We start from the raw sequence: 21,528 nt of genomic DNA on the forward strand, positions 1-21,528 counted from the left end.
TTTCCGAAGTGGAAATGGAAACGTCAATAAACTTACTTTAACCTTTAATTGTGGTTTATTCCCATTTAAATAGTAATTACTTTAAAATGCCACAAGAAAATAGCTTCAGAACAATTATATATTCTTCTTTTGTTATTTTATTATTCCACAATAGTCAGTGTAGCTGTCTAGTGGCCGCTCTTGCTTGGTCAATCCTAGAATGTATTTCTTCGTTACTCCCTGCTTTTGATGTAATTTGGACTTCCAAGTATTTGAAGGTTTCAGTTGATTTTATAGTTTCCGTTTCAATTTGTAGGCTTTCTGATTTTCCTCCTGTAACTAAATACTCGTTTTTTTGTATATTAATTGTAAGGCCATACTTGGTGTACTTCTCTTCTAGTTTTCTAATCATATAGTCTATATCACTCTCGCCTTCAGCTAGAATCACTTGGTCGTCAGCGAAGTGGACCGTGTACAATCTCTCGTCTTCGATTGGAATACCCATATTGCAGCATTTACTTCACACTGAGAGCGCCTCATTCAGATATATTTTGAAAAGTGTAGGTTTTATGCAGCAGCCTTGCTTTATACCCTTACTGATAGGAGTTTCTCTAGTTAATTTGTTACCAGGTTTAATGTTAACCGTCATATTTTTGTAAAGCTGTTGTACTGCTTTTACATTTTTTATTTATTCCTTGTTTGTTCATTGCTACCCAGAGCATTTAAAGTGGTACACTAGCGTATACTTTTGTCAGATCTACAAAGACTACATGAGTTAAAACGTTGTGGACTAATCTTTTCTCAATAACCTGCTTTAGAGAAAATAACATGCTGTTTATACAGGATCTGCCTGCACGCAAGTCGTTTTGTTCTTCTACATCTGTCATCTCTTTTTTAATTTTACTTTTTAATATTTTTCCATGGAGTCTTGAGAGTTAATTTATGACACTTAGCCCCCTGTATTTTCCCCCTGAATAATTCTTTTTATCTCCTTTTTGGTTTTTGTTGTTTATCTTTAATTTTGTCCATTCCGGTGGTAAGTCATGTCCTTTATAGAATAAGGTGAAAACATACGCTAGTACTTGATTTCCGCAATATTTATGGGCTGTGTTTTAGTAATTCGTTCGATATACCTTGTCATCCGCATGATTTTCGATTTTTAGATTTCGTATTGCGTCTTCGACTTTCTGTACTGTTATTTTATTGTCATCATCGTATTCCACTTCATATGTTGTTGTAACGGTGTTCATGAATTACGGTCTTGTTTCAGTTAGAAGTTGTGAGTAATGTTCAATCCAAGATCTTTCTTCTATTAAATCTATTCTACCTACTCACTTTTTTTCTATCTGTTCTCAGGTTTTTTACCGTTTTCCATGATTCTCTTGATCTTGTTGACCTGCTATTTTTGTTAAGCTCTTCGCATTTACTTTCTAAGGAAACATTTTTTGCTTTAGTTACTAGATTTTTTACTTCTCTGTGTGATCATGCATATGTTCGTCTATCGTCTGGGTTATGTGTTTGCAGCCACTTTTGATATGTTTGTTTCTTGTTGTGTACTGAATTAGCGATGCCATTTTTCTAGCATAATGGAGTATCTTTTTTGTTTCTTTGGATCGTGCCGAGTGCTTCATAAGCTACTTCATTGACTTTATTTATTATCTCTTGGTACGTATTCTGGGCTGAGGAGTAGATCAGATTTGTTAATTTTTAAGCCGTAACTTAAATAAAAATGATGTTAAGTCGTTTTGCAGTGCATTAATATTGTATTTGGGTGGATTCATTTCCAGTGGTTTTGGTTTTGCCGGTTGGTATGCGTCTTTCTTGTTTTGTGAGAAGATAATCTATAACTGAGTTGATGTTTCTCGTTAGTTGGACCCAGGTATACTTATGTATATTTTTATGATGGTAGAATCTGTTTAGGATTTTCAAAGAGTGTTTTTCGCAAAATTGGAATAAATGTTCCCCATTTTCATTTATCTTTGCATCTCCGTATTTACCTACGACTCTGTAGTTTGTTTTTTTTTCCTGTCCAAGCTTTAAAATCTCCCAACAGTACATTTTCTTTGTGGCTATTTAAATTTTCAATAAGTTCTGATAAGGTTTCGTAGAATATTTGTTTAACTATTTTAATGCCCTTTCTGATGGTGCATATATTCCAATCATCCCGAGATCATACCCTTTTCACGTAATAGATACTGTAATAATTCTCTCATTGATTTGTTCTCAGATTTTTAAGTTTTCTTTTGAGTCTTTTTTTTATAAATATTGATATATTTAAAATTATATATTTATATTTAAAATTCTTGTTCGTATATATATATATATATATATATATATATATATATATATATATATACACGAACAAGAATTTTAAATATAAATATATAACTTTTAAATCATAAAACGAATCTTTTTGTTATTTTTATATTTACTAAACTACTTAAGGATGAGATACTGGAGTACAACCACTAATATTGATAAGTTCTTGTGGACATTCGACTTCTTCGAAAGTAATATCAGGATTTGAGTAACCATTCATCCAATTAAATCTAAATGCACAGCCTTCCCATAATGGTTGGGGAAGATTGTAACATTCTTGTAAGGTATGTACACCACCGTATTGATCGCCCCAACTTGCTACATCAGTATTCCATTGAGAGGTACATCCCTGTGTGTAGTATCTAAAAAATAATATTGATTAGTGTCGTCGATGACATTTGTTGCTAATTTTCAAAGTTATTATATAATATTACAGAATTAAAACAGGAATCAATTATAGAGATCGTCTACTTAAACTTATAATTCACCTGCATTCTTAAGAGAAAGAATATTTTAAAATGTTCGGCAAAACCTAACTAACCTGATTAGTTTGACAAGTACCTATATTTTGTAGATAACATAATTTTAACATAAGTTAATATTAAACCATTTTCGAAAGTTTTGAAAAATCAAGATAAAATTCAAGAATTTTTCATGCCAGCCCTGCACTTACTCTTTATATTTTTTATCTTATTGGTCTTGGTATTTTATATCTACAGTCCATCTAATTTACATACCGTTGCACGTCATTATCATTGACACAGATCGAAGTTGACATAGTTGCCAAAGTATAAAAAATCCTGAATCCATTTTAAATCAAATAGGTCACATAATTATTGCAAAAGTGGATTATACAACAAAACAAATTAATATTTAATGTAAATAAATAGAAACAAAACAAGAGTTAAAAAATAATCTTGTTAAAAACAATTTGAGCCGCTTGTATGCGCCATATAAAGGTGTAAAATGGAATACATAGATATTTATTTTATTTTATGTAAAATGTAAAATAAAAAGTGTCAACACGGCAACTGTCAAATAAGTGTTACCAATTTATGCCAAAATATCACCTTCGTTCGATTACAGTTACAGTGTGTTCCGAACAAATGTTCTTCATAAAAACATAAATAAAAAATATATATAATAAAATATATCTAGTGGCTGTAATGCTATAGTGTACTCGGCAAAGTGATTCTAAAAAAGAACACACCAACCGCCTAAATATTTCGTGTTGGTATCATGTGACCTCACGAGCTATGACGCGGATGACGTGCAACGGTAAGTATTTAGATGAAGTATAACTTCACTTGCTAAACACCCTAAGTAGAATACCTACTGTAGTTTTCACTTTTTCGTTATTGGTTCTTAATTTTGTTTTTTATTCATTCAATTATCTCCCTTTAGTTTTAGTATTATATTTTAATTAATAAATATTTTTTCATTTTCATATTGATATTATTAGAAGGCATCCTTGTTTGCTCTGAATTTTTCGTTAACTGAGCGGCAACGTATTTATGTTGTCCTATTACGTCTATTATTATTTAGTTGGGATTTAATAATGGCTCTTTGTAAAGTTTTTATTGATATTCTTGTAAAATTAGGGTCTGTCTATAACGGAAGTTTTATATTTATATTTTATGAAATAACTTTTCCATTTATTGTAACGCCTATTGTTTCAACCTTTTAAGTATAACTTCTTGGATTATAAGACACTACACAGTCTTATAAAGTCCGAATTGAAACTGCAAGGCAAGCATTTGTGAAGACAATGCTTACCAACAGAGACCTTCAGTTGCATCTCAGATTGAGGGCTCTAAGATGTTACATATTTTCTATCTTACTATATGGAATGGAAGCTTGGACATTGAAGAAACAACACATAAGAAAAATAGAAGCGTTCGAAATGTGGTGTTACAGAAGAATATTAAAAATTTAGTGGGTTCAAAGGATTACCAATGCTGAGGTACTACGACGTCTAAATAAGGAGTTAGAAATTATGAACAGCATAAAAGAAGAAAACTAGAGTATTTGGGTCACATAACCAGAGGAGAAAAATATGAGCTGCTGAGAATTATTATGCAAGGAAGGATCCAAGGAAGAAGAAGCATAGGAAGAAGACGAATCTCCTGGCTGAGGAACCTTAGAGAATGGTTTAACTGTAGTTCACTACAACTTTTCAGAGCAGCAGCCAACAAAGTGACCATAGCCGTTATGATATCCAACCTCCGATAGGAGATGGAACTTTAAGATGACACAGTCTTGTCTGTCATCATCATCATCATGGTGGTAAATCCCTTAAAGGATTCTTAAGCTTTCTGCATCATTCTGCTCTGTTTCTTGGTTGGATTTTCCAGTTGACAACTGTCTATTATTCAGCTTTGGTCTAACCTCTATTCTCATCCCCACCGGTTGCGCTGTTATAATCTTTTTTATCATGTTCAATTTCGAAGCCCAGACTATATCTCCTACCCACAGCAAGACGGTTTGGCTTGTTTATAGTGGTAATATCTTTTCCACCTAACTTATACTTGTAGATATTCTGTGTGATTCTTAGTGATATTCTTAGTTTCTGTGTTTAAATTTCTTATTCAATCTATGCTCTTTCTATTCTATATAAAGTGTCGGTAACAGGTTAAATGAAAGCTATTAGAACTAGTTTTATTTAGTAAGATTATTTGGCTTAATATTTGATGTATTGTTCTGTTGAAATAATCTGTTTTTATATGGATACCTACATTGATTTTTAATGAACTTTTTTTTCTGGTTTTTACTTTGTAGATATTCATGTTTAATTTTAATGTAAAGTGAAAAAATTTGTATATACTTGCAATTAGTATATAGATATAGTATATAGATATAGTATATAGATATTAATAAATGACATAACATACCCAACTCCACTACCAGGCATTGCAATATCGAATTCGTTGTGTTTTGCATCTGGATCGTCGTTTCCAGTATTGGTAACTTGTAAAATCATTTGTTTGTTAGCCAGTTCCGCTGGTTTGAATTTGAAAAGTACACACGAACAGCACATATTTCGATTGGAATGAATGAATTTGGCGGCTACAAAACCTATAAACAATATTTGAAATTATGTTTTCATATAAATATTATGAATTTTACATCAAGTACAAATTACATGTAAAAAAATAGAAATTCCGCACGATATTACGCAGATCAAGCTATTCAGAATATAATAATTAAATAATAGTAAAATCTTGCACACATAGTATTTAAACATAATCAATAAATTTAGAAAAAACATAATCAATAAAACCTCTCTTCCTCTTGACATAACACAATCTCTAATTTCTCATGAAAAGCCTTCCAGAATACCTCTAATATATCGTCTAACCAAAATTCACACACCCGATATTCCTCTACGCTCCATTGTCAGTGTATACAACTGCCCTACACAATCATTGGTCAAAACTTGACCAAAACTCTACAACCTTCATTTTATCGAACTTCTTAAACAATACTCTATCTTACCGTCAGACATTCTAGTAAGTTTGGTTATCGTTTCACTTTTTAAAAACATTTCTACAGACGAAACTCTAAACATTCTAAAAGCTAAATACAGTATCCAGCAAGAACACTTATCTCTCAATAAACATTGTATGTCCAACACTAATTTTATCTTCCAAAATCAATTCTACAGATATATAAATGGTGCTCACTATCTTCAGTAATTGCCAATATCTTTATGAAAGACTTCGAGACCCGAGCATTATCCACATCAATGCTCAAACTCACATGTTGACAACGATATATTGACGATACATTCGTTATTTAACCCTACGGCAGGGATAGCTTAGTGTCTCCTCATGGGTGGAAACTGATTAACCCTAGCCGTTTCTCGACGTTATTATAAAGAATCCCGTTATCAGTCCCAAGGTTTTCATCATTCTGTTCATCGAAAATCCACCCATACCAATCGTCACTTGCATGCCAACGCTAATGATCCACCTTCAGTCATGAATGCTCTTGTCTCCAGATCAATACGCCTTTGCGATTATCATTAGCCCTCATCCAAAACGGTTACCGCGAAAATCATATCAATAGGAGCATCCACAGACATTGTCCTTCGTTACATCAAAGGTGTCACTGACATCAAAATCGACAAAATTCTTAAATTCTTAAATCAAGAGGAATAAAAATAATATTTATCCCCTAACAAAAACTTTCATCTCATGTCCGATCAATCAGCGACAACATTCCAGATGAACAAGACGGAGGGTATGAAATTTCTTGTGCAGATTGCCCTCTATCTTATATAGGTCAAACAAATCGTAGAATCCAAAATAGGATTTATGAATATTCCATATCTGTTCACAATTTCGATTCAATTTCAGCTCTAGGTCAACACCATCTTCATATAGCTCACAAAATTGATTTTGAAAACTCCAGAATCATAGACCCGATCCGCTTCTATAAACCAAGAAATATCCAAGAAGCCATAGAAATTGAAAAAAAGCCAAAGCATACCTTCGAGCTGAAGGACTATAAGTTATATTATAAGCTATAAATATAGCTAAATGCTATATAATACTCGATAAATTCAAAATACTTAATATAATAAAATATATGAATACATAATATTTTAGAAAATAGAGTTTAAGTATTCAGACCCCAAAAATACTCAGATTACCTAGGCTTTCTAGTGCCCAAAGATTATCCAACAAATATTTTACTACAAAAACTAATTACCATATTGCTTCAGCTCATCTACCAGTAAAAGCTATGGTTCATAGTAGCATCCAAGGAAAACCAAGTCTCTATACCAAGGCACGATATTCCATAATCATGGTACCGACTGGAATGAATCTATTTAGAGCAATAATAACGAAGTATATCTAAATATCTTCTTGAAAACACAACAAGAATTGGAAAATCAAATACAAAAATTTATAGAACTAATACAGATACCAGAAATCAACACCAGCTTTAGTCAGTACTTAAAACAGAAGATTTTGCCCTCACGTGTAGGAGAGAAGACCGCAAATTACAGCGAAAAAATTTAATTATGTCAACCTACCTTACAAATGCCGTCATAAGCAAATATTTTCCAGCACAATGGAAGGTTGCTCAAATAATCTTAATATCAAAATCTAGAAAACATCAACACGAGACAACTTTTATCTACCAATAATGCAAACATACCAATTTTTTTTCAGAGCCAAACATTCAACAACTGAACAGACTTATCGAGTGGAAGAATGAATTTAAAATTCTTTTGAAAACTAGCAATACTCTTCAAAAGTATTTATCGAAGTGAGTCAAGTCTCAAACAAGGTGTGGTATCAAGGACTTTTATACAAATTAACAAATAATACCGCAAAGATGAGGAGTACAAATTTCGTATGTAATTTTTGTATTTTGCAGCAAATAAACTGAATTTTTAAAAAGGCTTTACATAAATAAACGTTACGCGTTTTTTTATGTATGCCATTTTTGCAAAATTTTTGCCATTATTTACGATGCTCAAGTGATCAATAAAATTTATAACTTTCGTATAACATTGGACAATCGTAATGGAATTTTATTGTTGTTGCAAAAACTCGAAACCGAAATTTCATAGCATAGGTTTTGAACATTACGATCTAACAATGAAAATTCCATAGTGAAAGGTCAATGAAAGTGATAAATTTTATTGATCACATTAGCATAATAAAAAATGACAAAAATCACCCAACGTTTATTTATTTAACACATTTATGAATACTAACTTTATTTGCGGCAAAATACAAAAATTTTATAAAAAAGCTCCACACTTCACTTTTAAAACGCATCTTGATTTTTGTCGATAGGACACTCTGATCAACAGAAATCGGCCTATCGTCAAGTTGATACAAATTTGATTTAAAATTCATTTCGCACGCGTAACTGACATTCAAAATCGCCGCTCCCTTCAAGCGTTGTTTCTGAAAGAACGGTTCATTCTACACAAAAAGTGCTAATAAACATTTTATTTAAAAATGATCTCAGCTACATTTTTTATTTAAAACATTTGTTTCTATAGCTTACAGATTTTTGATAAATCGATTTATTCCCCCTTCTCCTAGGAGAAGGCATTTTAGAAAGAAGCCGGGAGTAAAAGTAATAAACTGTTTTGCATCTTTTTTGGGGCCCCAAAATTGACATTCTCTGCAAAATGTAGCTTGTATGATTTTTAGAGGTTCAGTGTCATCTTCGTCTTGACGACTGGAGTATTATATAAATGCGCAAAGCATAGATAAATGTATATTGAATATACAACATAATTTAACGAGAAAATTAGCCCATTTGAAGACACTCATACAAAACTATTAGGCGTTAAAGAGGAACTGAGTTTATTATACAAGTGAAAAAAATCAGGTTAGTTCTTCAATAAGGCGATAATTATTTAAAACGGGTATGTATATAAAAATAAATACTACGTGGAACTCACCTAGGGAAAGAGTGTTATTTACAGCACGTTGGCCTTGGTCGGTACAGATATAGGCTGATCCGGTTGTTGCACATCCCGATTGTGTTTCAGGGTCAATTGCAGTAACACCATCAGCTCGGCAGGATTTTACTGGGGTTTTGTATTCCACATTTCCAGGCCATGAGCACGTTGGTTTGCAACAATCCCAGTAACGGGTGGTGGTACCCTCACCGGATAAGCCACCAGGAATCTTTTTAATGACAATGTTGTTGGCCTCGAAAGGCACGGCCGAAGCATCTAAAAATTAAAAATAAAGAAAAAACCAAGATTAAATGGAGATTATCTTAATACTTTTAAATAAAAGGAATTTTAACCGTCTAATCAGAAATTTTAAAAATTCATTCTAATATCGATTATATCGGTTACGACATCCATCTATTTTCTTATCAACGATCTTCACTTCTTTATTTTTTAACAAATTGTTAATATTAACAATGTTATGGCTTATAGTTTATTCGTCTTCCGGGTTTGGACCGTGTCATTTGTGAGTGACCCAAAAGTGGGTTCATCTCGACGTTTCGCTACAATTGTATGTAGCTTCTTCAGGAGAACAAAAAAGAAGAAAAAGAAAACAAAAGACAGGAAGATAGGTAGTTAGCAACGGTAACTCAGTTACTCAACGCAACCAGAGGCGAATACTAACTACCAAGATGGGCATTTGGTCACAGTAACTCAACTACTTAACGCAGCCAGAGGTGAAAACCAAATGCCAGGACAGGGATTCACATCCAACAGCTCAGAACACTAACGCGTCGAGAGGCGGGGAGTGAATCGGATTCACTCCCCTGCATCTTGAACTCTCCAGTATTCTTAGTGTCGATGATTGGTCACTTTTAGACCGCATTTCCTATCATCAAGCCGATAAAATCCTTCTTCTAAGCAACGAAACTCACAAAAAGAAATTCCAATCCCTTGTATCTAAGAAAAAATCACATTCCACCACTTCTACTTCTCATTCACCTCTTACTAACACCGTCGTTAATCTTTCTTCTCACCAATTAACAAGTGCAGAAAGCAGTCTTCTATCTAAAGGTCTTAATTTTGCTATCACCCCTTCCAGAATTCCTACCGAAGAAATAGTTTCAAATGTGGAAGCGGCACTCCGCACAATTCCCAAAATTCCAGCTGACCGTATCCGCTTTGACGTCGCTAAATGTCTTGATATAACCAAAATCCCTACTTCCAATATATCTCGTGAGGAATTCATAGCTCTCAAAAATCTCCGTTTTCTTTCTGAGATAATAATCCTTCCTGCAGACAAAGGTAGTGCCACAGTCATCCTGGATACTCCTTCCTACATAGAGAAAGTAAACGACTTACTTAGTGGATTCACTTCCCGCCTCTCGACGCGTTAGTGTTCTGAGCTGTTGGACGTGAATCCCTGTCCTGGCATTTGGTTTTCACCTCTGGCTGCGTTAAGTAGTTGAGTTACTGTAACCAAATGCCCATCTTGGTAGTTAGTATTCGCCTCTGGTTGCGTTGAGTAACTGAGTTACCGTTGCTAACTACCCATCTTCCTGTCTTTTGTTTTCTTTTTCTTCTTTTTTGTTCTCCTGAAGAAGCTACATACAATTGTAGCGAAACGTCGAGATGAACCCACTTTTGGGTCACTCACAAATGACACGGTCCAAACCCGGAAGACGAATAAACTATAATTCTGACTCTGGCCGTGGAAGCCTACGATTTCATTCAATGTTATGGCTGTTCGAAAGTAGACTTTTATTCATTGGATACAAAAATCCAAAGATATGATGTTGAATAACAGGAAAATGGCAAGTTTTTTATGGAATACTTATAAAAACTATTTTAAAGATCTTAAAAAACCTTCAATATTTTATAAGTCCGCTTATATTTTTGTGAATCAGAAAGTACCAAACTCACCCCTGCCAAAATCATTCTGGTTAGAACTGTTCGTTGTTCATTTACAATTTACTTCATTTATATAAATTCATTACATTCTGGAAGTTTTTTTTTTTGGTTTAGAAGATTTATTTTTGAAAATATCTGAATTGAAATTGAAGACACTATTTTCGGAATTTCTCAAAAATCCCCTTTTTCAAAATAACTCAGTAACTAACAAAAAATACAGAAGAAATGCTGTAATAAAAAAAAACCAGCTTTTTTATTAGTGAATATTTAATTTTTTTTCTATATACTACAAGTTAAACGAGATATGATTGTTTATAAATGTTATATATTTTTTTATTATTATATTTTTTTTTATAAATGTTGTATTCGCATGCATCTAGCACCATCTACAAGCCCTTTCGGGGCAACACTTTTTAAAACGAAGGGCTTGGAAAAAATGAATATACTTATCTTTGTAACTTTTAAAATAAACTACAAAAATAAATGGTGTATATTAAATTTTTTTAAGCTCTTTGTTTTAAAAAGGGTTCCGCTGTAAGGGCTTGAAGATAGTGCTAAACGCATGCGAATACAACCTTTAAACAATCATATCCCGTTTAATTTTTAGTCTATAGAAATAAAAAAAATATATAAAATCTTCATTAAAAAAACATATTTTTGTATATTGTAAGATTTTTTTATTTCTATTTTAGTCGTTGAGTTATATTAAAAAAAGGGATTTTTTGAGAAATTTCGAAAATAAGTTCAATTTAAATTTCGACTTTATCAGAAATAAACCTTCTATACTAAAATTCAGTATGCAGGAGATTATCTTTAAAATATGAAATTTATATTTTGATTTGGCAAAAATGCAAGAAAAAGAATCTGATTGTTTTTAGTTGATATCCGACAATAGGAACCATTTATACAGAGCAAATAAAAACCAAGAGATTATTTTTTTATCTTAAAAACGGCAAATCAGTTTTATATACAGGGTGTTTTCAAAAAATATAAGTTTTATTTTTTATAATTTTTGTTATAGTTGTTTGTACGATTCCAAAAAGTTTAAATATTGCAAAACGGTTAGTTTTTGGATAAAAATACAAAAAGTGATTCATAATTCGTTTGAGTTCGGTGTAAATATATGGCAATGATCGAGATCTCGGCTACTTTGAAACATTATTCTGATAAATTGGATAACACGTCACTATCAACAACGTTTATATACTCGGTTCGCTATTCCCAGTCAGAACTGTCAAGTGAATTTAGTAATTATTTTTTTGCGAAGTTAGTTACTTTTTGACAGACTAAAAGTGGCTGGAAATTACTATACAACCAAGCATACGTACTCATAGCCAATATTAATAGTAAACAAACTAAATAGTAAATAAAATAGAACTTTGCGAATTACCGACAATCAATATTTATTTATTTGCACCATATAATAAATAGTTATGTTAAATTATAACAACTAAAATATATTTTTTAAATATATACTACCCAAAATTTGATGGGTTAAGTATACACTTCCACTATTTAGAATAATTCTTCTTTTTTTGAAAGAAAGAAGTCTGCAATAGTAGGATACTTGAGTTATTAATACTGAGAAGTAGGAATTGTTGTGTTGTTGTAGGTTTCCGACAATGAATCTGTCAAAATATGCCGAAGCTAAGCGAATGGAGTATAAGAAGTGATTCAACACGTGTCTCAATTATATTGTCCAGCCGCCATATTTCCTTTTCTACTTTCTCTTGAACATGTAAAATGCAGTTTTACATCCATGATTCTGGTGTAATTGATAAAATTGAATTATAAAATACATTTTGGCATCTGAAAATTTGAATATTAAAAATGTCTTGCTAGCAAAAGAAAAAAGTCCATTTACAAAACCATTGTTGAAAGCATATGTACATTTTTGTCAGAAATATGGAAAATTCTAAAGAAAGATAAAGAACGATTTCCGAAGTGGAAATTGAAACGTCAAAAATAAATTTATTTTAAACTTGGATTGTGGCTTATTCCCAATAAAGATAAAGGCATATTGCCATCCGCAGAAATGAAGTACCGAAAATGAAGCGCCAAGATTTTAAGGCCATAACATATCATAAATGATAAAATTACAAGAATTATGAATCTAGATGAAAATAATGTAGAGGGTAATATAAAAGAAACAATAGAAAAAAGAGACTGATGTGGTGTGGCCATTTGGAACGACCGAATGACGCTAGATGGCTAAAAATTTTTGAAATTAAGTATCGGTGTCGTTGCAGATGCGGTCGTAGCATTTGCGATCACAAAAATATGTTGATTTTATCGTTGCATGTGCGGTCATTGCCTAATAAGCAAATAATATTTTTACCTTTTTCTACTACTATCACATGAATAATTCTATAACCAAATTTTTGTAAGATTTAAATAATATTTACCGCAGACGTTGATAAGAGGAGAAAATGTTTACTAATAATTATATTACGGCAAAAAGTATTTTGATATAAAAAAAAACTTGCTTCTTTTGAGAGTTTAGTGGGATTATGTGCACTAATTAAAAAAAATGAAGATAGTTGATTTATTAAACCTTAGTGTCACATAAATAAAATATTGTTCTGAAGCTATTTCTTTGTGGCATCTTATGCAATTTACTATTTAAATGGGAAATAAGCTACAATTTATGTTGAAAATTAATTTTTTTGACTGATTAAAATGGTAGTTGCATCCATGCAGTCTAAATAGGAAAACAGTTTTGAGAACTTGAATAACAGCATCTTCAAAATCAAGCGTCACTGTTGATTATTTCTATATAAATTGGCTACCTTACTGTTTGTGTCAAATGTTAAAAATTATTATAAATTTAAAAATTGGAGTTCCTTCCTTAAGATGCTTTCATGTCTTTTTATAGTTAATGTGTATTCTTCTTCTTCACGTGCCATCTCCGCGACGGAGGTTGGCAATCATCATGGCTATTCTGATCTTAGATGCTGCTGCTCTGAATAGTTCAATTGATGTGCATCCGTACCATTCCATCAAGTTACGCAACCATGAGATTCTTCTTCTTCCTACACTTCTCTTGCCCTGGATTTTCCCCTGTATAATTAATTGAAGTATGTTGTATCTTTCATTACGCATAACATGCCCCAGGTATTGCAGCTTTCGTGTCTTGATGGTTTCCAATACTTCCATTCTTTTGTTGATTCTTCTCATGACTTCGTTGTTTGTTACATGCTCGGTCCATGATATCTTCAGGATTCTTCTATACACCCATATTTCAAATGCTTCCAACTTTTTAGCAGTCGACGCGTTAAGTGTCCATGCTTCTATCCCATAAAGTAGAGTCGAGAAAATATAGCACCTTGCCAGCCTAACTCACAAGTCCAATTTTAGTTCTCTTGCACAAAGTACCTTTCTCATTTTATTGAAGTTTGTACGTGCTTTCTCTATTCGAACTTTGATTTCTTTGGAGTAATCGTTTGTGTGATTAATTATTGTGCCAAGATAGTGGTAGTTTTCAACTTGTTCTAAAGCACTATTAATGTGTATTAGTTAAGTACAAACATTTAAAAAAATCCTTAACATTTTATCCAGGCTTAGGACTGGCTAAGATGAATCATAGACATGTTTAATTTTTTTTTTGTTTTTTTTAACTTTTTTTTAGCTTTGTTTATCTGTTTTTTTATCTTTGTTTTTTTGTCATTTTTTTATTTTAATGTTTTTTTTAATGAAATTTTTGAATATTTGCCACGAACACCAAAAATGATTTTATATCACAAGAGCGCCGCAATAGGTATGTTGGACTCTTTATCCTATTATCCAGTTGGATATACATTTTCTATCGTTTCTTATTTTCTAGGTTTAAGTCCATGCTATTTAATATGAAATTAAAATATTCTGCTTCTTTTCTTAAATTTTTTATTAGAATGTATATGTTTGGATGAGGTTTCTTTAACATTCTGTTTAACCGGTTGTTCCATCCTTCCACGGCATTATTTGTTCGGTGTCTGTCATGGCAGTTCCACGTATTCATGCTAATCACTGGATATTCTTGCGATTCGTTAACGAAGTAATCATACAATTTTGTCAAATTTTCATCTTCCGGAGAATCAGATTGAATAATTAGCCACCCGTCTTCTAAAGTAAGTGGGAAAACAGTTTTGAGAGCTTGAATAACAGCATATTCAAAATCAAGCGTCACTGTTGTTGGTTTTCATCCGCTTAGTTTTTTTTTTGTCAGTATTGTAAACAGCCTTCTATACGTTTTCATTTTTTTGTTTGGTAGAAGCGCATACAACATAGGAACAATTCTTGTTTCGTCGTAAGTGCTGCTCATATCAACATGCATGGTATATATTTGTGTAAACTGTTTGGAGGAGCTCTTAAATGTACCGTCGACAAAAAATCTGTTTTTGTTGCTAACGTTTCCTTTGCTTTTGAAGTCGAAAAACATAAAATTTTTTCTCCTTCTTCAGTGTCGTCAAAATACAAAAAACTCTGACCATCTTCTAATGTCAACATTTCTAGTCGGATATCTATTTCAATAGACGACGCTGGTTCTGGTCTTACACCAGTTTGTAAATATCTTGAACGACAAAGTGTAGACTTACGTGAGGCATACAGAGGAATTTCACTCACAACATCGAGTCCTTCTGTAAATAGTTTTTCGAACTCTTCACTGTAAATGTCTGGGGTTGGAGTGTCGTCTTCTTGAGCTCTCTTTTTTTAAATGTACTTTTTTACTTCTAAGAGAGCTACATCGAGGACACATGTATCTTCGTTGACTTCGAGTAATTCCGTCAGTTTTGTCTTCATCCTCCCTTTACAGTTGTGGTGACGTTCTTTTACGCATGCCCAAGTTATAACATCTTCCTTATTCTTCCTATATTTTCGATACTGATATCCAGCGTGAAGAGCAGAAGGTTTTCCCTTGGTGTTTTCAATCACTTCAACATTTTCCATTATAAAAAGTTGTTACGTACTGCATTAAACTTTCTTTCAAACTAACGATACACAAATAGATTTTGGTAATTCTCCCCCCAACCTTTATAATTAGGCGAATACCTACAAACTTTCCCAAAATCGTGGACATGCGTCTTCTCGCCGGTCCTCTTTTGCGTTCCACCTTCCTTTATATGACCAGCCGCATCAATTCGTATTTCTCGTTTCTTAGTATTTGACCAAAGTAGCTCATTTTTCTTTTCTTTATAGTGTTGAGTATTTCTTTATCTTTTTTTATTCTTCGTAGCGTTTCCGCATTTGTTATGTGTTGTGTCCAAAATATTTTCCACATTCTTTGATAACACCACATTTCAAAGTTAAGAGTTTTTTCTCTGTCGCCTCTGTAATTGTCCAGGCCTCAACTTCATACAACCGGACATAGAACATGTAGCATCTCAATACTAGCAAGTTCTAATTTCGATGTTAAGTTTTCCATTGCATAATATTGCTTGAATCTTATTAAAACATTGCTTAACTTCTAGAATACAGTTTGGTGGTGTAGGATAGCAATGCAATACTTCACAGACGTTGGTTTTCAGTAACTAGCATGGCCTCCTAGAAATCCAGACCTTAACCCGATAGAGCATTTGTGGGACAGCTTGGATGGAGCTGTTGGGCAATATTAAATATGGCGACTTTATAACTGTGGTATTTATCATTAGAATAGGCGCTACTAAACGAGTGGAAACAAATACCGCAATACGAGATTGCTTCTGTGATCCAGTCTATGCCAGAAAGGATGAAAGTTGTTATTCGAACGCAAAGAGAAAATACTCGATTTAAGTATCCATATTTTAGAAATATTTTATAATTTTGATTTTTTTATTGTATGGTTTGGTATTGAACATACAATAAAAATAATTTATTGAATTTTTAACAATAAAAACAATAAAAATAATTTATTGAATTTGAAGTTTTTCTAACGCTTTTCTAACGTCAGTGTATATATATATGTATACATTTATACTTCAATTCTTATTTTATGACAAACAACTAACTACATTAAATATTTACTTGCTAGGAAAACGTAGGTTAGTACTTTCCATAACTCAAAATTTAAAAATAAAGAAACAATATAATAATTTTTCCTTTTTAAATTTACTTTAAGTTTTAGACCCCACAATGTATATATGGATCGAAAGGTCTCGTCGAGACGAATCTAAATATGTACTTCCGGTTGCGATCCGACACCGGAAGTGACCCGAAACGCGCATAAAACGTCAAGATAGAGCAAATCTGACACCGGATTCGTGATCAGCATGCAAAATGAACTGCTAAATGATATCCATGTCGACATTTGATGAACTAAAAATTGCATTCCGGTTTTGAGGTCGACTTCCATAATCACTTTTTTTTTACTTGCATTATTATTGATGAATGTTATGTATATTCTTGCTTATATTGTTTGTATTGATCTTTTAATTTTTCTCGCAAAATAAAAATTTAATTTAAAAAACTCGATGTCGAGTTGGTCCGCTAGTATTAACTAATATAATAATAATATACTTAATAAAACTTTTCCGGTAATTCCGGTATTTGTGTATTTTTTCTGTGTAGAGTATTATGGAATTTATGTTCATAGTATGTCCGTATGTAAACCTTAAATAAAACTAAAAAATATTTTATTTGAAAACTTGATAAACTTTCAAAAATTATTTCACAAAATCAATTACAAAAATACTTTCAACTTACAAACGCTTAACAATAAAAATGGCACCACAAACTTCATTTTGCACTAAGTTATATAATAAAGGTCAATTTGGAGCTTCAATAAATATAAGTAATACGATAACTTATCTTCCGGCACTCAAAAGAGAATTTACATAAGAGAAAAACAAAGTGCTCCAAATTATAATTCTTTTTGATATGGCGCGCGTTGCTATGTGACTTTATCTAAATCTCTTAATCCGATGACTTTTCAATTCCTGGAATAAGATAAATAATCCTTTGAAATAGAGATCAGTACTCAAATTATGTTATTAGTTAACTTTTAAACGAATATTGATCTTTATTATATTTTTTTATTAAATTATTTTATATAAGAACACGATATTTCCGCGGTACGAAAAAATTGTCCAAAATAAACTATACTGAGAAAACGAAGGAGAGAAGAGATAAAATTTGTTTATGAAATTGAAATGAACTACTCTTTATAATAATGGCAAATCTATAAATTACTGAGTACTATAGTAACTTTAAAATCTTGCTCAAGTTATGTAGGACTAGCCATAAACTTGTTTTTGCCAATTTCATCTATTCCCACTCATTTAACTTAAATATAATTATGTCTAATGTGACATGTTGCTTATTTGCTGGCATTTCATATACGGTATTACGAATTTCAAATTTTTGTCCTTGCCTCATATCGTTCGTTTTAAATGACGTAGTTGTTTTGCGGTGATCGGTTTCCGGAAGTTACTATTCTCATTATTCATTGCAGATCTCATTTTTTCTCATTTTTCATTTTTTATTGCAGATCTTAATTTTGACTCACCTAGTCCTAAAGCTGGGTATTCACGTTCCAACTTGCGGTCCCACTTAGTAGTACTACTAGTTGGATATTCGTCTCCACTCACGCTCCGACTTTCTATCCAACTAGAGGTCCAACTTCAGTTCTAGTTTGTTTTCACGACGGTATACATCGCTTAATAAAAAAATGTATCGATTAAACACTACGCAAAATATAATTAGGAAGAGGAAAATGGCAGCATTGTGCTTGTTATCCTTATCATTTAAAAAAAAAAAAAAAAAAAAAAGAAGAAAAAATGTTTTTTTTTCTTCTTTTCATCAACGTGAATTATTCGTTGATCGTGTGAACTATTGTGACAAGAAATTGCTCAATGTCATTGATGAGGATGATTACAAAAATACCAAAGAATGCACAACTTCACTTTTTCGCTGTTGCTGGAAAAAGTTGGTCCACTCATTTCTAAAAAAGATACCGTCATGCGTGAATGTATCAGCCTGCTCTGGCTGGCCTCTGCACTTCTGCCAAAAAGCTTAATTCATTGTAGTGCACCCAATTAGGCACGTACACTTCGTCTGCTCCGGTACCAGTTCCACTTTCACTCACTTGAACTTTTTTATATTCTCTGAAGAAGATAGAACGTAGAGAGTCAATTTTTTTACGCACAAAAGCTACATTGGCAGTGTTTTTGTACTTCAACATTACATTCAGCAGCTGTTGTTGGGCTGTTTTTCGAGCATTTCGGCTCGCTTATAAAACACTACCGCTATCCCACAAACAGAAATTATCTCTGTAAACATCGATAAATTCGGAAATTCCTTCATTTTGACCGAACTATTAGTCCTTGTTCTTGAACCTTTTTTGAGACTGTAATAACCCCTGCTCTTTCTCGAATCACGTTGTTCCTAATCTTATCCCTTCTAGTCTTACCCAACATCCACCGCGCAAATTTTCATTTCAGCTACCGCCATCTTCTTTTCCTGAACCCTCTTTACAGTTAACCGTCCTAGTTTTTCCTCAATCAGGTCAATGTACTCAACCATTCCTATTCCTTCCAACCACATATTCTCCGTTTTCGACCTGTTAACCTTAAGTTCTTCAGACGAAGATTGTGTAGTTACTGATGCAATCAAAATCGGAGTGATGAAATAAAATTTCATTATTCAAGGTAATACACATTACAGTGATGACGACACCGGCTCTTTTTCTTAATGTAACACCCTGTCTTTTAGAACATTTTTAGATCGATAAAAATGAGCTGATTCCAAAAAAGTATATTACTGGGGGTCTAACGGATATAATTTAAAAGATATGCGCTTAGAAAATGAATTTTTATTGATTTATAATATTAATAAATTATAAATAAATTATAATAAATAACTTGAAAGCAATCCAATAATAATTAATACCTGACTTTAATCTTAAATGTTCGAATTGTAGCCCTTGGTGTATTTGACAGTAACCCAAACGTTGAGCAAATTCTTGTAGAACCTTGTTTATGATTTCTTGAGAAATATTGTTTATTTCTTTACGAATTCTTGTTTTTAACTCTCCAATATTTACAGGTTTCGTTTATAAACAACATTTTCTAACTGACCCCACATAAAATAATCCAAAGGATTAAGGTCTGGCGACCTCGCTGGGCATTCACTATGTCCGAGTCTTCCAATCCACCTGTTCGGAAAAAATTTCGTTTAAGTACCTTCGAACATCTAAGGCATAATGAAGAGGCGCACCATCCTGTTGAAACCATAAATGTTTATCAAAACCTCCAAGATTAATTGTACTGGGGAATAAATTAACTAAAGTAGGCACCAGATACCCACATAAAAACTGAAGGTATGCTGGCCCGTTTAAATTACCTTTGAAATATTAGGGTGCAATGATTTTATTCCTTACAATGCCAGCTCGTACGTTTACCTTTTGCGGGTATTGTGTATGATGTTCCCGCATCCAGTTGGAGTTTTCTTTTGTCCAGTATCTACAAAATTCTGACGGTTGACCTCGCCATTTAATTTGAATGTAGCCTCATCAGAAAAAATAATATTTGGACCTAGAGAGGGTTTCGGTGGCTGTTATCCATCATTATTTTGCAAAATTGTATTCTTTTATCTGGATCATCCTCGTTTAATTCTTGTACAACTGTGCATTTTACTTACTTTACTTACTTTTACGTACTTTGTGTACTGTTGTTTTACAAATTATCGCTACTAACCTTAAGAACAGAAGTGTGCGCATTTTCTTCAAAAGCAAGTAGAATATCTAATGTTGTAACATAATGTTTGCGTGCATTTTCAACCGTACCAGTTTCTCGAAATTTCTTTTCAATCTTACTTACTGTTGACTGCGTGATGGGTATTTCTGGATATTTATCATTAAATAAATTACACACTTCCATCTGAGTTCGCGATTTATCTCCATACCCAATCATCATGAGTATTTCAATTCTTTGAATTGTACTATTGTACTACTTAATTGTTATTGAATGTTACTAAAAATAATTACAGTTTACCAAAAACTAGAAGTAGGCTACTTTTTTGCAATTGATAATAAATAATATATTTTCTAAGCGCATATTTTTCAAATTATATCCATTAGACCCGAGTATTATACTTTTTTGAAATCAGTCATTTTTATCGATCTAAAAATGTCCTAAAATACAGGGTGTTCCATTTAAAAAAAAGAGCCGATGACGTCATCACTGTAATGTGTATCCCCTTGTATAATGAAATTTTATTGTAAAATGTAGAACATTAAATTTAAAAATCGACGTGTTTTAGATTTTTTTAAAAGGGCTTTTCATTTAGGAAATACCGAATTTATTCCATACTTTAAGGACACACTGTATAATGTGTGGTATAATTACTTATAATTCGTTACAGTTATATGATTCAGATTAAGAGTTCTTTGATTTTGATTTGGATTAAGTCATGCGTTAAACACACCGAATATGTAAAAATCAGACATGCAGTGAGGCAAGACTGTATGTGTCTCATCTAATCTTCAATTTTTACTCTGAATGAAAATATATATATATATATATATATATATATATATATATATATATATATATTATATATATATATATATATATATATATATATATATATATATATATATATATATATATATATATATATATATATATATATATATATATATATATATATATATATATATATATAGAAGCTTTGCACGAAACTGGAGGCTAAACGGGTACCGGCTAAACAACATCATATATTCAGATGACATAATAGTATTTGCGGACAATCTAGAGGACCTACAAGTCCCTATGGACAAAATTACGTATTACAGTCAACAATATGGACTCAATATACACTTAAAGAAGACCAAAATCATGATAATTAGTAACCAGTAATAAGATAATCAGTCTTAAAGTGCCAAAAACTCGCCTTTCACGCTCCTTCGTCCACTACATAGCGCAAACCCATCCAAC

At 32.3% G+C, this 21,528-nt stretch overlaps 1 protein-coding gene across 1 annotated transcript; it reads right to left on the reverse strand.

Moving 5' to 3' along the window:
- Positions 1 to 2,387: 2,387 nt before the first annotated feature.
- LOC140434904 (endoglucanase-like) lies at positions 2,388 to 17,445 on the reverse strand. The gene is made up of 4 exons (XM_072523524.1): positions 17,297 to 17,445; positions 8,732 to 9,007; positions 5,190 to 5,373; positions 2,388 to 2,660 (listed from the first exon to the last, which is right to left on the reverse strand). The coding sequence occupies exons 1-4, from the start codon at positions 17,331 to 17,333 to the stop codon at positions 2,420 to 2,422; spliced, it is 738 nt and encodes a 245-aa protein (XP_072379625.1). The 5' UTR covers positions 17,334 to 17,445; the 3' UTR covers positions 2,388 to 2,419.
- Between the last annotated feature and the right edge of the window lie 4,083 nt (positions 17,446 to 21,528).

The sequence above is a fragment of the Diabrotica undecimpunctata genome, chromosome 2 (genome assembly GCF_040954645.1).
Source record: "Diabrotica undecimpunctata isolate CICGRU chromosome 2, icDiaUnde3, whole genome shotgun sequence".
Lineage (NCBI taxonomy): Eukaryota > Metazoa > Arthropoda > Insecta > Coleoptera > Chrysomelidae > Diabrotica > Diabrotica undecimpunctata.